The 18,439-nt window shown below is 36.4% G+C and overlaps 1 protein-coding gene across 3 annotated transcripts in view; it reads left to right on the forward strand.

Moving 5' to 3' along the window:
• LOC127625450 (ankycorbin-like) overlaps nucleotides 1-18,439 on the forward strand; it is a 68,518-nt gene that overhangs the window by 19,595 nt on the left and 30,484 nt on the right. For all 3 annotated transcript variants that reach the window (XM_052100747.1, XM_052100749.1, XM_052100748.1), the window contains 3 exons: nucleotides 13,128-13,258; nucleotides 17,043-17,131; nucleotides 17,276-17,340. In XM_052100747.1, coding sequence (XP_051956707.1) covers nucleotides 13,128-13,258; nucleotides 17,043-17,131; nucleotides 17,276-17,340 — 285 coding nt within the window. The remainder of the gene's footprint in view (nucleotides 1-13,127; nucleotides 13,259-17,042; nucleotides 17,132-17,275; nucleotides 17,341-18,439) is intronic.

Consider the following 18,439-nt stretch of genomic DNA (forward strand, 5'->3'; position numbering starts at 1 on the left):
TATTACGCGACCATGGCAACATTTTGCTAAAACTAAATTACTTGCTTTATTACATGTTTGCCTGCAGTTGACCAGTGAAATGTTCTGTAGGGGGCACCAAAAGCCAGTAAAATGGTGCCATAATCAGACGATGTTTTAAGGTGAATATTAGATGAAGGTTTTAATGAGTAAAACGTACTTCCCTAACCTAAAACTTTAACCCAAACCTAACCAAATGTGATCTAAAATAAAATGATAGTTGCATAAAATCAGATATAATTTCTCAAAAAAAGGGCCTGAACCAAACCGATTGTGTCCAAAAGCAAAATGTGAAATGAAAAGCACATTTTCTGAAGCAACCACATCATCTTGTGTCACTTGTCAGCTTGTGTGCTTGACTGGTTTCAAAACGAGATCTTTCAAGTTTAAAGCCCTCTGTGAGGTGAGCTGCCGCAGAAGTAATCACCTAGAAATATGTGTGTATGTAGTAGAGCCTGCAACACAAGCATTAAAATGTATAGTTTTTCAAATGATACCTTAGAGTATAAGTGTTTTGATATCATAACAAAACAGTGTATGTTTAATAGTTTGAAAAATAAGTGTTTATGAAGTCATAATCAGCTGTTGTAGTCTTGATTGTTAAAGTGAATAAAACACACTGTTGTTGTAGCGTCCAGTGTTCCCTTTACCAGGAAACTGCAGTGAAACAGAACGCAGCACGTAAAAGTCACTTTGCAAAAATGTTGTTATAGTAACGTTCATATTGTAAGCCTAGGTTGATTTTGCATGCTTTTAAAATAGGATGACCAGATTCCTGTTGTGGAAAACGGGACAGCCCCCTCCTAGCAAAAATGTAATTGACGTAACCTTACCTAGGTGCAGATCAATGCGAGAGGGTGCATCCGCATCTGTAACTGTTGTCACCTTGTACTTTTCGCTGGCAGCAATTTTTCTCAGTGCGCTTTTCTTTCAAGAGTTTATCGTAAATTGCAGAGCAGTCCAGTCCAAAATTAAGATGTACAAAAAGCATTGCCTTCATGACTGTTACACTGAGTCAAGATTTATCTATGTCCATGCTGCGTTCATTTATGAGAACATACGCTTCACAGATGCAGATGTCCCAGGCAGGCATAAAACAAACTCCACAACCTTGGCTAAGACTCCGAAGTTGATGGTCTTGCTCTCCAGCTCATGAAAATTATCTGTCCATCTCTTGGTCTTGTTCATGTTCCACTGAGCAATGCGACGAGTGACAACGTTTTTCACGCAAGCCCACTCATCAAAGAGCGTGGTTTCGTCAATCAAACTGAAATCGGGATTCTGGAGTGTTCGAAGCTGCTCTGAATGTCTTTCCACTAAGGGAAGTCTCTCAGTATTGCCCACTCAAGTTTTTCTATGTTCTGAAATGAGCGGCTCCAATGTTGGAGGTAATCCACCGATTTCTCACTACACAAAAGAAATCATCCGCTTGTATGTCACTAGCTTCAACCAGGGCATCCAACTGCTTTTTAATTTCAGAGGGTATGAATGATTCCTCCAGCCTGGTCTGCAAGACTTTTCTCAGGTCATGAATGTGCAAAGCTATGGCCATGCACAACAGAATGATTAGCAAAAAGTCCTTCACCTGCGTGCACCTTGTCAGATTTAGAACTTTGCTTCACCAAAAAATTGCTTATGGAAACCGATCCACATGCTTTTTTCGTTTGAACATGCTGCCCTATGTCGCTGCGGCCTCCACGGGTGATGAAAAAGTGGACTCCACAAATCTCACACCTCACTTTACTAGGCTTTGTCTGTGACTCCTTTTTTTTTTTTTCCTCATTAAATGTGATCCTCATTAAATGTGCATGCACGCTCGCTTGACATTTTTCCAGCTGCAATTTCATCTGTGTGCTCTTTTATTACTCTGACTCTTCAATCAGCTCGCTAACTGGGTGTCTATTGATAGGGGATTGTCATTGGATAATTGAATTCAATCATGTACTTCAAATTACACAGTGTGATTTTATTGGTTTTTACAAGCCGTATCCTTGGCTACCTTTGAGAATACTCACATGATGGAGAAAGCTGCATATGCAATAGAGAAATTGTAGGAGAGGGGAAATATGGGACAAAACACAATTTTTTCAGATTAAGTCGGGACTGTCCAGGGAAAAACGGGACGTCTGGCCACCCTATTTTAAATCCATCTAGCTGAATGTCTATGCATGTAAAAAAAAAAAGAAAGTCTGTCTTCTGAGCTACAAATTATGTGTATCTCACAACAAAATGGCCTTATTATGATCCAGGTTTATCTCTTAACATCAGAAAGAATTTAAGAGACCCATATCGATTTTCCTGGCTTGTCTGTTGAAATGGTTTATCAATCAATGTGTTGTGAAGAAAATCACTGCTAATGATGTTTGAGTGCCCTGCAGATTTCTTAGAAGGCCTGGCTAATTCAAACACTGTTTCTTTTACAAACAATGTTCATTTATTTTGTGGATTGACTTTAAATAGCATCAGCTGATTGCTGATAGTATGCCATAGTCAAACAGTTCCTGAAAATAGTACTGGATTTACTGGGTCGTGTAGTGTTACACTTCAGTGCATTTTAAAAATAGTGACAAACTTAAGCAGCAGCATCTGCATTTCATCGGTTGACCTCTGCGGTCTGTTTTCAGTTTGTTGCCTTACTGCCTTGCTTTTGCTTACAGATTACATTCAGCAATTGCATTTTTGGCTTGTCCAAAACTGTCAGTTGTTATTTCTGGTCTTCTCAGAATAATTTCTTGCATTGATAACTTTAAAGAGGTTTTCAAACAGTAGTTGTTCTGAGTTGCAACTGTCAGCAAAAAAATTCTTTCTTTCTGTGTTTGAATCTCCGTTAGTTGTGTTTTGTATGGCCTTATTTGGAAACCGTATCGTCAGTTTCTATGGTGCCTGTGAGGTATAAACAAATTAGAGGGAAAAGATTTTATTCATGCCATAATCATTTCATTCACCTTGGGATATTAGGTGCAATGCAAGTGACTTCATCAGTTATTACATATGCTGGTTTTGTCCTCAAAGATTTTGGTGGAAACCATTCTTTTGTGTGGATTCACAAGTGGGGGATAAAGATTAAAAAATAACAATATAATACAGTAGGGCTTCAGTTAATCAAAAACAATAAAATTGTGATATGAGCATGTGCAATTTCTTAATGGCAGAATGCTCTGCAAATATATTTTACTCGTACTGTAAATCTGTGATGTCTAATTCGCCATAATGATTGTTTCACATCTTGCACGCTGATGAGATCTTGCTAATCAGAATGCAGTTTGCAAAAAAGTTACAAGTGAGGGAAGAGAACAGGGGACATATTACAGAAACATCCTAACTTTGGAATCATATCTTGTTTGCTTTGTTACATGGCAATTTCAGGATCTCATTTAGTAAAACTATAACAGAACAACATTTCCTAAGTGCATTAAATTTGCTTCTGTAACAAATTTGTGAAAAATTCTAACTTAACTGATTAGTTCTTAAGTTAAGAGGAAGTTGTCTTTAATACGTTCACATAAATCAGGAAGGTGAATAAAAAAAAAACTAAAGTAAATATATATGTGTTGTCCTTGCTGAGTTTATACAAAAATGAATGATAAGTTCAACATTCTCTTCAATATGTGAATGATTCACTTGATTGGTGCTATTCTTTTTTTAGTCAAACCAATTTGTGAAAGAGAATGAATCATTCAGACAACTCACTTCCTTACTGAACCAGCTTGGTTAGAGCAAAAAGGCAGAAGGCATAAACAGACTTTTGCAGAGACAATTTGTACCCTCCTTTAATGTGTCTTGTGAACACATAATTTGTTTTTAATATAAAATGTATGAATAAGGAAAAAACATTTTCCAAAATCGCAATTAAAATCACAATCGCAATAACTATTAAAAAAAACAACAAAAAAAATAGTTTTTTGTCTATTTTGCACAGCGGTATTACAAAATTATTTCCAGTCCTATAATATGATTGGACAAGCAGTGTTCCAAATTTAGGCCTAGCTTAAGAACACTGGAGTGGAAGAATTGATGCTGACTACCACCCATGGAGTAGCGAGTTCAAATATAGGGTGTGCTGAGTGACAGCCAGGTCTCCTAAGCAACTAAATTGGCCCGGTTGCTAGGGAGGGTAGAGTCACATGGGGTAACCTCCTCATGGTCACGATTAGTTGTTCTCTCTCCCAATGGGGCGCATGGAAAGCTGTGCGTGGATCGTGGAGAGTTGCATGAGCCTCCAGTGCTGTGATTGTGTGCGTCTCAGAAATCGAATCTTGTCATGAGTAACATTAACTAAGATACTATATTATACACATTTTCCACTTTTTAAAAAGCCTGTCTACACCAAATGCCAAAACACCAAATGTTTAACACAATTCACATGTAAGGATTCATAAACCAAACTGAGAATGATGTTGAATTCCTGACCAGAGAAGTGATTATTTTAAAGCGGTGTCCATCTGTCTCTTAAAGCTGACCACATTTACATCCTTCTCGCCAAGAAGGTGATTGCATTTGTTTAGCCTTTATCTCCAAACAGTTTAAATGCCCTGAAGAGGTTATATAGTTCTATTCAGAATATTTCTGCACACAGAGGATTGCTGAGAAACCAAAACATGCATTTATTTCCGCTTTTCTCTTCTAGAAATGTATAGAGGCGTGCTACTTATTCCACTGCATTTAGCTAATTCTGCACATGTAATTAGGTGTAACTCAGGTTGATCTGCCAGTTAAGAGGATAACTAAGTAATTATGTCCACCACATTATGTTAAAATATGTGCACACAAAATAAGCCTCAAGTGTAGCCTACCATAAAACATTCTGAAATAGATTTACTTTTAAATTTACTTTTAATGCTTGTATTTGTAGGCTATTTAATATTCACTGCAAAATGTGTGCTTGACCTTTCACAATTGTTTGACCCCTTGTGCCTCCAGAATAACATTGTTATACTTGCACACTACACAGACATAGGATATATGAAAATTCTGTTTTAGCAGATATTGATGTCAGACATACCAGGAGAAACCAAAGTTAAAAACACATTCCACAGTTAATGTAGCCTACATATCAAGCTTCATCTGGTGAGAAAAAAGAAAGATTATATCAGTAATATAATTAATTAATAATAATTATTATTAGGCTATAATAATTAATAATAATATATAAATAGGCCTATCCAAGGTATATTTTATATATAGAAACTAAAAATGTTAGAGAGTACATTTTAAAATTTGTTTTGAGGCACTTCCGGATTTAAGCCACGCCTACATCCGACTCTATCCGAATACAGAAATGGATACATCTAATTTTGTCTTGGTAACAGATACAGATAATGGCTTTGCTGCACACCCCTACTGTGCAATCTCTTCAAATGCAATGGTTGATCCTGCTTTGACTTCGCTTGGAGCTATTTTTTAGCAGATCAAAAATAGACAAATAACTGGCCATATTTAATATACAAGTTACTCAATACAAACTTCTTGCTTATAGAACTGTTGTATAAAAGCTATATAAATCTCGCTATCATGCTGCTTTATGGAATATCTTTAAAACAGCACAAGAGTGTTATATTGCTTATCTTAAATATTTACTTTGTCAGAGTTTATGCATCACCCCCTTCATTTGGTTCAGAATTGATTTAGATGCAAAGTCTGATCCAGTGGCTTATGGTGTCATTGCATCATTCTTTCATGCTAGAAGTTTAGGGGCGTATATTTCATCCCCCTTTTTAAAGTCATGCCAAAAGGCTGTTACACTGATTGATCTGCATCTGTCTTTCATCTTTCTCAGCTTTTCTTTTGAGTTGTAAAAGACACTTTCAGAACTATCTCTCATTTATACAAAGGCTAAAATGTGCAATTATCAATTAGCAAATAGCCTTTTGAGTTTTACTCATAATTAGACTCATTTTTTGAATGTTTAAATCCAAATGAGAATGCATTGTGACATCCATTATGATATTCTAAAGAGAGGAAAAACTTTGTTAGCTGATGTCAATCACAGACACGTGTATATGTGTGTGTATGTATGTGTGTATATGTATGTGTGTGTGTGTGATATATATATATATATATATATATATATATATATATATATATATATATATATATATACAGTGAGGAAAATAAGTATTTGAACACCCTGCTATTTTGCAAGTTCTCCCACTTGGAAATCATGGAGTGGTCTGAAATTGTCATCGTAGGTGCATGTCCACTGTGAGAGACATAATCTAAAAAAAAAATCCAGAAATCACAATGTATGATTTTTTAACTATTTATTTGTATGATACAGCTGCAAATAAGTATTTGAACACCTGTCTATCAGCTAGAATTCTGACCCTCAAAGACCTGTTAGTCTGCCTTTAAAATGTCCACCTCCACTCCATTTATTATCCTAATTTAGATGCACCTGTTTGAGGTCGTTAGCTGCATAAAGACACCTGTCCACCCCATACAATCAGTAAGAATCCAACTACTAACATGGCCAAGACCAAAGAGCTGTCCAAAGACACTAGAGACAAAATTGTACACCTCCACAAGGCTGGAAAGGGCTACGGGGAAATTGCCAAGCAGCTTGGTGAAAAAAGGTCCACTGTTGGAGCAATCATTAGAAAATGGAAGAAGCTAAACATGACTGTCAATCTCCCTCGGACTGGGGCTCCATGCAAGATCTCACCTCGTGGGGTCTCAATGATCCTAAGAAAGGTGAGAAATCAGCCCAGAACTACACGGGAGGAGCTGGTCAATGACCTGAAAAGAGCTGGGACCACCGTTTCCAAGGTTACTGTTGGTAATACACTAAGACGTCATGGTTTGAAATCATGCATGGCACGGAAGGTTCCCCTGCTTAAACCAGCACATGTCAAGGCCTGTCTTAAGTTTGCCAATGACCATTTGGATGATCCAGAGGAGTCATGGGAGAAAGTCATGTGGTCAGATGAGACCAAAATAGAACTTTTTGGTCATAATTCCACTAACCGTGTTTGGAGGAAGAAGAATGATGAGTACCATCCCAAGAACACCATCCCTACTGTGAAGCAAGGGGGTGGTAGCATCATGCTTTGGGGGTGTTTTTCTGCACATGGGACAGGGCTGACTGCACTGTATTAAGGAGAGGATGACTGGGGCCATGTATTGCGAGATTTGGGGAACAACCTCCTTCCCTCAGTTAGAGCATTGAAGATGGGTCGAGGCTGGGTCTTCCAACATGACAAATACCCGAAGCACACAGCCAGGATAACCAAGGAGTGGCTCTGTAAGAAGCATATCAAGGTTCTGGCGTGGCCTAGCCAGTCTCTAGACCTAAACCCAATAGAGAATCTTTGGAGGGAGCTCAAACTCCGTGTTTCTCAGCGACAGCCCAGAAACCTGACTGATCTAGAGAAGATCTGTGTGGAGGAGTGGGCCAAAATCCCTCCTGCAGTGTGTGCAAACCTGGTGAAAAACTACAGGAAACGTTTGACCTCTGTAATTGCAAACAAAGGCTACTGTACCAAATATTAACATTGATTTTCTCAGGTGTTCAAATACTTATTTGCAGCTGTATCATACAAATAAATAGTTAAAAAATCATACATTGTGATTTCTGGATTTTTTTTTTAGATTATGTCTCTCACAGTGGACATGCACCTACGATGACAATTTCAGACCCCTCCATGATTTCTAAGTGGGAGAACTTGCAAAATAGCAGGGTGTTCAAATACTTATTTTCCTCACTGTAAGGGCTGTCAATCGATTACAATTTTTTATCAAATTAATTACATGGTGTCCCGATTAATTAATCGTGATTAATCACAATACTTACACAATATTTGCTGAGAAAGCCACTCATATAACAATAATTAAATATATAATGATTAAGTAGTTATACATAGTTATCTTTAAATATTAAAAAATTTATATATACAATATCTCACAAAAGTGAGTACACCCCTCAAATTTTTGTAAATATTTGATTAATATATATTTTCTATATATCTTGAGTTAATTTGAGAGGGACAGCAAATTTACACTGTTATACAAGCTGTACACTCACTACTTTACATTGTAGCAAAGTGTCATTTCTTCAGTGTTGTCACATGAAAAGATATAATCAAATATTTACAAAAAGGTGAGGGGTGTACTCACTTTTGTGATATACTGTATATATAAATACAAAATATTCAGATAATTAAAATGCATTACATTCTTGTGGCAGAAGAGTTCATCATTGATAAGGCCATACAAAAAGCGGCTTTAGAATACAATGTATTGTTTACTACCATATTATTGAACATAAGCCAATCAGTGCCATACAGTTCACCGCAATCCATTTCACAAATGAATTTGTCAATCAGTTTGAGATTTATTATGAGGGCTTGTTTAAGGACACCTGCGTCAGACATGCTTGTGTAGCGTCATAAACATAAATTGTTTAGGTCACTGTGTAAAGTTAAATATAGTTTAATACTTCTTGAGTAAATAAACTTTAACACATCTTGAGATCCCTTAGTTCAAATTTGCAATCAAGTGCTATCAAGTGGTTTTGAACGCAAGAACGTTACGCATGTCTGTGTTTTTCTGTCTGCTGGATGGTTTTCTTCACTGTATAAACTGTGCGTTGCCACACAGCTGAAATTTCAATTACTACAGTACTACAAGCTTGCATTTCTCAGGAATGTTCCTTATTACTGTCCGGGGGCACTGCGATTAATTGTGTTAATTTATTTATCGTGTTATTTTTAATAAAATTAATAGAATTTATAAAAATATTGTGTTTGCGATTTGAACTGCGAATTATGATGGTAATGTTTTCCACATGTTCTACTGCAAAAAGGCTGCTGGGGTTTTCACACTTGAGCCCTTTTAAAAAGAACCAAAAGAGCCCTTATATCAGTTTAACCACAAACAAATAAATATATAAACAGAGAAACAACGTCTTCTTCATATTCAAATGTTACCATCCACAGTGTACCTGTTTTTGTCCATTTTTTGATAGGGTTTCAGCCCACCGATCATCATCATTAGTTTTTTAAACAGTCAACTTGAATATTAGGGATGCTTCAATCAGGAATTTAACATCCGATACCGATGTCCAATTTTCTTTTCATCTCATCAATCGATGCTGATGATTTAACTTTTATCAGCAGCTCTGTTAAAACTGGTTATATGAAACTTTCTGCTCAATGTCACTGTTAACTAAATTACCCTGTTGGTAAAACCATAGTTGTTGCCTAGTTTTTGTATATGTGTGTGTGTGTATATATATATATGTGTTTTCAAACACATATATATATATACACACACACACATATACATGTATGTATATACAGTGCATCCGTAAAGTATTCACAGCTCTTCACTTTTTCAACATTTTGTTATATCACAGCCTTATTCCAAAATTGATTAAATTAATTAATTTCCAAAAAAATTCTGCAAACAATACCCCATAATGACATCATGAATGAAGTTTGTTTGAAATATTTGCAGATTTATTCAAAATAAAAAAATCACATGTATATAAGTATTCAGGAGTTTGCCATGACCCTCAAAATTTAGCTCTGGTGCATCCTGTTTCCACTGATCATCCTTGATGTTTCTACAACTTGATTGGACATGATTAAGAAAGGCACACACCTGTCTATATAAGGTCCCACAGTTAACAGTGTCAGAGCACAAACCAAGCCATGAAGTCCAAGGAATTGTCTGTAGACCTCCGAGACAATGAGCACAGTGGCCTCCATCATCCGTAAATGGAAGAAGTTTGGAACCACCAGGACTCTTCCTAGAGTTGGCCGCCTGGCCAAACTGAGCAATCGGGGGAGAAGGTGACCAAGATGGTCACTCTGACAGAGCTCCAGCGTTTCTCTGTGGAGAGAGGAGAACCTTCCAGAAGAACAACCATCTCTGCAGCACTCCACCAATCAGACCTGTATGGTAGAGTTGCCAGACGGAAACCACTCCTCAGTAAAAGGCACACATCTAATGAAACAAAGATTGAACTCTTTGGCCTGAATGGCAAGCGTGATGTCTGGAGGAAACCAGGCACCTCTCATCACCTGGTCAATACCATCCTTACAGTGAAGCATGGTGGTGGCAGCATCATGCTGTCGGGATGTTTTTCAGCGGCAGGAACTGGGAGACTCAGGATCGAGGGAAAGATGAATGCAGCAATATACAGAGACATCCTTGATGAAAACCTGCTCCTGAGCGCTCTGGACCTCAGACTGGGTGAAGGTTCATCTTCCAACAGGACAACGACCCTAAGCACACAGCCAAGATAACAAAGGAGTGGCTACGGGACAACTCTGTGAATGTCCTTGTCCTTGGCCCAGACAGAGCCCAGACTTGAACCCGATTGAACATCTCTGGAGAGATCTGAAAATTGCCAAAGGTGCTTCAACAAAGTATTGAGCAAAGGCTGTGAATGTGTACATGTGATTTTTTTTTGTTTGGTTTTTATTTTGAATAAATATGCAAAGATTTCAAACAAACTTCTTTCATGTTGTCATTATGGGGTATTGTTCGTAGAATTTTGAGGAAAATATTGGATTTAATCCATTTTGGAATAAGGCTGTAACATAACAAATTGTGGAAAAAGTGTAGCGTTGTGAATTCTTTCCGGATGCACTGTATGTGTGTGTATATGTGTAATATATATATATATTTTGTCACTGGTCAACTCAATGAAAGAATGCTCATAGTGCATCCCTCTTTGTTATGTATAAAGAACCAATATGGCAGCGGCCTCAACCGTCAAAGTGAACACATACAGTATATCTTTTTTTTTGTTGACATTTTGTTGTGCCTTCGTTACCTAGGGCACTGTCTTATGCTGCCTTCAAGTGCACCTGGGAAGCTCATACCTCCAAGTTTGCAATTCGTTACTACGACATGTTACTTATTCAATGGGAAACATAATACAGAAGAAGCCAAGCTTAAGCAAATATGCAAATAATGAACAATGGAAAAAGCTCTTTTTCTGTTGAACTGGTGAATAAAAGTGAATAAACCTACATCACTTATGTACAACATTTATTTATACATGGTATCTAACATATTATTTATGAATTTGCTTAAAACAAACAGCAAATGTTGAGTCATTAATTACTGTAATATGTAAAAAAAATGTTTTTAAATAAAATAAATATATATATATATATATACATACATTGAAATAATTTAGCAAAAAAATTGGTTTCTATTGTCTTGCCTGTCGCCACGTCCCTGCCAACATCCCAACTCTGAAACTCGGTTATCATCTAGAATTCCCACTTGTTAATACATCTTCACTTTGTCTTTGATGTGCTCATAATTAGTACGCAATTTGACTCCACTGGAAGGGCACATTTGTTCTTAAACATTTTGCAAAAAAATATAGAGGTGAATTAATGTAGTGATTAATATTTTGTTGTAATCAACAACAAATCTGTTTTGGTATTATGAGTAGGGATGGGCATGTTTACTTAAGGACTCGGGTAATCGGATGTGGCAGCAATGATCGATCATGAAAACGATGATGGATAGTGATCACGCATGATGTGACTTCATTAAATTCGAAATCCAGTGACAATTACCTGACAACTAAACACAAATGTTTCAAAGAGGGTTCTTATTTTTAATTTTGAGATTGATTGCGTTGTGATTTTGAGGGGTACATTGATTATTTTAGACTTCTCATGGCTAATAAACTGAAACGATGCTGCAATACTATCGTTACAATTATCAAAACAAAGAGAGTGTAATTAACAGTGTTTTGAAAACCTGTCTCTGTAAAATGTTTGCTAAACATTCTTTATTATCATTAGTGTAAGAACTTTGACTCGTTAATGGATGTTATTTAATAAAAGTGAATGATTGTCACTGACTAAACCCCCCTGCCCTGTGTGACGTAACACACCTGCATCTCGACAAAATGAGATTTCTACTCGAGTTTCCAAGTTAGATATCTGATATAAAGTGTCATTTCGTTGCGCTTTCCTCAGTTGAAAGGTGGAAATTCAGACTCTTTGAGTTGAATGGAATGCTTCATGAATCACAGCAATGGCTTTCCTGACAAGAGCAAACATTTTGACACACGCTTACACACCAGGCACGTGTAGCAGTGTACAGCAGGCGAGTGTTTCAAACAGCTTGACAGAGCGCAGTTAAATGGAACACAGTACAGCATCTTCAAAACTGAAATTCAACATAACACGCATATCTCCTGTTATTTGAAAATGTACTGTTCAGACAGTCACTAAAAAAACTGGTGCGCACTTACTAAGATTATGGTAACCTGAAGGAAGAACAGACAGACGTGTGTTGTGCACATTCTTTCAGAGTTGGGCAGTGAATCTTCACATAATGACAAAATATGATGCAAAGATTATGCAATCTCAAAAATACTATTTTATGACAGCCTATAATAATAAATAGACGATACACTGGAACAACAAGACACAGTGCAGCAGCCATATACATTTGTCAGACATGTTATTATATATACATTTATGAACATGTAATTTCCCTCGAGTAATTAGTCAGAGTACTCGAAGTAGACAAAATGACCAAAATGCCCATCCCTATTTATGAGTGTTGTCATAGAAACAAATAGCTTCCAAGGTCCCAGGACATGAACAGTTCCGAGTAGGACCTCCAAGTTGCCATCTCATAATTAGTCATTCCAATACAATGTGAACGCAGCATTACTCTTTTGATTATCGTAAACCTGTATAACAAAAACGCTAGCATTTTGAATTGAGCAAAAAGTCACGTCACACATTTTCATTATCGATCATCGTTTTCATGATTGGTCATTGCTGTCATGTGTGACTTGTATGACAGAAATGATCATGTGTTTTATTTATTTATATATATATATATATATATATTTGAAAATATGTTGTGGTATTTTAATAAATAAAAAAATATGTATTCAAATAATCATATTAATATTTTGGGAAAATGTTTTTATTGTTTAGCAAGTTGTTAGACACGAGTTAGGGGTTGGAAGTAGCAAGGAGGTTTGTGCCCCTGCTGCTGCTGCAAAAAAAACCCACATTGTTTCAGATATATTTTCAAAATTCCAAAAAATTCAGTAGTAATATTAGTGTACTGCTTTGTCATGATGATCTTGCAGTGCTTAACCTTTTTTTTTTTTATAGGCCCATGAATGGAACAAGAATGATGAGCGTCTCCTCAGTGCAGTGGAGCATGGGGAGGCAGACAAAGTCACCTCTCTCATCTCAAAGAAAGGAGCCAGTCCCACCAAGCTTGACAGCGAAGGAAAGTCTGCGTGAGTACTGAGAACTGAACTACAGAGGAAGTTACATTTACATTCTCTCATTCCTATTGAACTAGACATTGACTCTAATTGTGCCTTCAGATTTGAGTTTTTCCAGGCTACATCTTCTGCAGTCCATTTGAGATATGCATAAAAATGAGTTTGTAGGAGGTGTTTACAGATTAACTAAGGGCAAGAAGTGAAAAAGTTATTTTTCTTTTCATCTTTCAGGGTTCCTTATATGGTCATGGGAATTCTGGAATTATCAGGAATTTTAAGGGTCTTATTGGAGACATATGTACACCAATGAGTTGAATTGTTTAATCTATTTATTTAAAAGATTAGTATGACATACAAGTGGAAATCTGCCCAGCAATCTACATAAAATTATTTCTAAAAAAATACTCATCCAGTAATCATCATAAACTGCTGGAAAAGTCATGGAAATGCATTGGTCAAAAAGTGTGGGAACCCTGATCCTTTCATCATGGTGTTTATTTAGCAGCAGACATTAAAATCTAAACCACAGCCAAACAAATTTAGGCCATCACACCATCAGCCTTTTGTTACATTGCATTTACTTCAGCCTTGGTTTTCCCTAATTTACTGGAATAGGCTCATAGATGTTCAGATTTTAATGCTTCAGTTTGTTTATGCCAGTCATCCGGTTTGAAAATTATGTATGATGCACATTCTACCCGTGCTGAGCAGAACAGCCACAATGACCTAAGCACCCAAGAACCTTCAAGCCCCAACTGAAATGACTTTCTTGCCTTGTCATTTACCAACTTTGTGTTGGTGTGATGTTTGCTTAGAAAAATGTGAAAGTGGACTTAAATATATGTTTAAGAAGTTCAAAGACGTTTATATGTTTTGTTTCTTTGTCTTGGCAGAGATAAATAGGATTTTTATTGGAGCCTGAACCTGAATAATTACATGCTTATGTCTACATGTTTGACGAAAAAAAAAACATTCTGAAATGAAGTGGATGGATTCAGGCCACATCCACATTAATACGTTTTTGTTTGAATACCTTTCATACATTCTAGAACAGCACTTTCCTCAACCAAAAACAATGACATTTTAAAATGCTCTCTAGTACCGTAAAACTACTAATAGAAAATAAGTAATGATGTGGACTTGGCCTAAGTTTAAATCTACCTAAAATAAATTTTGTTCTTTGGTTTTTGTGTTTTTCTTCCTTAGACATCAGCACTTTAAAAAAATAAACATAACTCGAATTTTACATTGCTTAGAACAAAATGTGTGAGTGATGTTTGCTTATGCAACACATCCAGCCATGCATGGCATATTGCTTGTTACAAGGGTATACTAGGTGGCTTCCAGGTGGTTTCTTACTGCCCCAATTTATAAGAAACCACCCCAAGTGTCTTTGCTATTCTGGTCTGTAGTTATGGCTCTGATCCCTTCCTCAATGTAAGTTTATGGGATTTATTGCATTTTTTTGTCTGCCAGGTAAAAATTTTAAGTCTGGTTGCTTAGAAAATACATAGTACACCTATCCTCAATAAGCCACACAATTTGAGAGATTATTAATTTCTGTAGCACAAACAGTGCAGGATCAGTAGCATAGGACATTTCCTACGAGCCGCACAGCAGAGATGTGTCATTTGCTATTGAGCTCCATTGAATGGAGAGAGATGAGCTTCACAATGTAAGTAATGAACTCAGACACTGCTGACCTGAATGAGTCTCCAGTGTCCTGCGTTAGGAGGACTTGAGCGGAAATGCTCTCATAGGCTCACAATAAATCCTTATTTGCCCATTTGAGGTCTCCATTGTGTTCAAGTGCTTGTTCCCCAGAGGCTTCACGAGCCAGAGGGGCACATGCAGAACACAGAGATTTGCTGTATTTCCAAACCATCACTGTCACCATGGAGATCAGACCTTGTTACTTCATAATCAAATGCTCTGGTGGACTTGTCAGTTACCTTGTAAAGGATGGTGAGCGAGTGCTTGATCGTATTAATTACAAGGAAAATGATGAAACAAAGCAATCTGAACATTAGCTTTAATCTGAATTCATTCGCTTTTACATTTTAGGGTTTGAAGAATTTTTTTTCCAGATTTGCATTTTGGAGAATACAAAGTGAATGAACATTTAATTAAATTGAACATGCAAATAAATATTTTAATTTAACATTACATACATATTAAGACTTTTCCAATTGCAACATTAAGTCGTTTTTTGTTCAAGTCATGTAGCTTAAATGAGCTTAAACGGTTAGTTTAACAAAAAATTTGAATTCTGTCATAATTTACTTGCCCTAATGTCATTCCGATGCTGTTATGAATTTTTTGGAAATTTTATAAGAAGGTTTATGTCAGGCTGTCAGCTCCTAAACTTTTGCGTGACGTCTTTTTGTTCTTCCGTCAGTAAGGTCATATAGGTCTGGAATAAGGCTGTCACGATTATGAAATTTGGCTGATGATTAATTGTTTGTTTTAGGGCTGTGACAATTAATTGTCTCTTTAAGGGCTTTCTCAATTAATTGTCATATAAATTGTCATATTTTTTTAAGGTGTGCTTTTTTTCTGCATGTGTGCTTCATACACCTAAGAAACCATTTTTACATATTTAATTTCAAATATATAAATCAAATAATAAAATAGGAATAAACTATGATTTTCTTTTAAGGCTTTAAAAACTTATGAATGACATGAAAAGTAATGTTTAAATATCAAAATATTGCTAAATACTTAAAATATATCTCTCTTTTTGGTCTACATTAGTTTCGATCAATTTTACATTTGCACTCATAACTTTTTATATTTAAAAAAAAATATATATATATATATAATTTATATATACAGTACTGTACAGAAGTCTTAAGGCACATAAGATGTTTCACAAAAGCATTTGTTTAAAGATGGTTATTTATATCTTCAGCTTTAGTGTGTCGCTAGGAAAAATAAATGTTAGACTCCCAAACATTAATTTTGCAAATAGAAAAGATTAGAATAGAAGAACAGGGAGCCCTGCAACAGATTTCATGGCCCCCACAAAGCTCCACACTGAACATCGTGTTAATAACATAGCATGATGTAAAATGCAATCCAATTGCCATATCTGAATACAGAATGTTCCTGCATTAGTCTTTTTAAGGTCAGAGCCATGTAGATGTAGGGAGTGATATAATAATAATATTATCAGGGCGCCTTATTAGTTTTAGCTGTCCGCTTATTTACTGCCAGAAAAAATGGATCCGACTGGATTATACACAATGAAGATTGCTGATCCCTATCCTCTAAAGGGTGTAATAGTTTTCCTATCGATTAATCAGTGTTTTTCTTAGGTTTGTCCTCCAAAGAGCTGATTAAAGATGCGATTTGAATGGAAGATATTTATTCTAAAATGCCTATTTATAATTAAGACATTAAGTGATGGAAAACACTGCTAAATTGTTTAATCACAGTTTAAAGTAAAGCTCCAGAACTTTTCTTCATGTTGGATGGATGCCCTTTGGTCAGAGATTTCAAGAGTAATGGGGAGTATAAAGATGGACATTTTAACAGAGGCTTATTTTGACAATTGTGTTCATTGCACACAATGAAAGAGAAATTATTGATCTAGAGTTATTCATTTATAACAGTGCTTTGTAATTGAAATAGCCATACAGTATTTGAAGAACATAAAGCTATTAACTGAGTGTAGGTTACAAACAGGTTACAAGTTACACATGGCATATGAAATTGCCTAATTTGTGTCATGTGACTTCTCTGCACTTGCTGAGTTTAATTGTTCATCATAGTTTTGTTTTGTCATCTTTTGCAGTCTACATGTAGCAGCTACTCGAGGTCAGTTGGAGTGTCTTGCAGTCATCCTGGCTCATGGGGCTGATGTTTCTCTGCAGGATACTTCAGGTTGGTTTCCAATTCTCTCAATCCGTGAGTGTAAGAATAATTGGTTTAATTGAAGCATTTTGTTCTCTCTGTTATGTTGCATCCATAACTCTAATGAATGAAACTCCGCAAATAGCATGCCATGTTTTTCTCTCTTCACATCAGGGTTTACTGCTTTACACCTTGCTGCCAAAAACAACCATCCCGAGTGTGTCAAAAAATTGATACAGGTAATGCATGCTCTTTTTCAAGCTAATTTTGTTTAATGGACTGAGAATTGTTCAGCTGAACGTACAGATTTACAAGCATTAGGTGTCTGTACACAGATGGAGTGAATGCTCATGAAAACAACTGTCATGTTGCCATGTTACAGTATGTGTGCCAGATAAACAAAGGGAGCACATATTGTTCTACACTTTCATAAACCAGCAATCCCACAGCCTCCGTCTGTGAGCTTGGAGAGTGTTGAATATTTGTAATGATGTGTGTGTGGAAAGGTTTGAGTGTTTGAAGACTCCCTTCTGTCTGCACCTGTTACCTTCTATACTGGCTTATTTTTCACTCCATCTGATTCTACCTGAGATAACAGAGATCCACAACCTGTCAGCTCAGTTCACTTATGGAGCCAAAATAGGCTTTTGGCAATAAAGTTTGAAGCAGGTGTCAAAATTAGTGCTTTAACACTGATATATTCAAGTCAGCTGAAAGCAATATGGAAACTGCAGTCTTTGTCAAAGGGGGAAAAGCACCAGAAGTTGCATGTTATCCAATTTCACTGGTTATTCAGTGGACATTCAGTGGGGTGCAAAAGTCTAAGACCACTAGTGCAATGCTTCAGCTTTTTTTTATTTAAAGGAATATTCCGGGTTCAATACAAGTTAAGCTCAATCAACAGCATTTGTGGCATAATATTGATTACCACATTAATTCATTTTGACTTGTCCCTCCTTTTTTCTTTAAAAAAAAAAAAAAAGCAAGAATTTGTGTTCCATGAGGCACTTACAACCTTTCTGCACTAGGGGATCCGATATTGATAACTTTTCTAACTATCGGAATCGTTATTTTGTCTGATCTGATTGCCGATAAATTAAAAAAATTACAAAATTTGGCACAGCCTCACTCTGAAAGGTCACTGCTTGTAGTCTGGCTCAATGTCCCTCCCACAGTATCGGATTGGCTACATGTCATGGGTAAAATGGCCAGTTGACACTGTACTCTGTATTCATGAGGGAGAGATGGGAAAGAGGAAAGCAGCAAGAGAAAGATGAATCACAGAGAGGACAAGCTTTCAAAGTGAAGAATGCAGATACTGAAGTTGCAATAAACATC

The sequence above is a fragment of the Xyrauchen texanus genome, chromosome 31 (assembly GCF_025860055.1).
Source record: "Xyrauchen texanus isolate HMW12.3.18 chromosome 31, RBS_HiC_50CHRs, whole genome shotgun sequence".
Lineage (NCBI taxonomy): Eukaryota > Metazoa > Chordata > Actinopteri > Cypriniformes > Catostomidae > Xyrauchen > Xyrauchen texanus.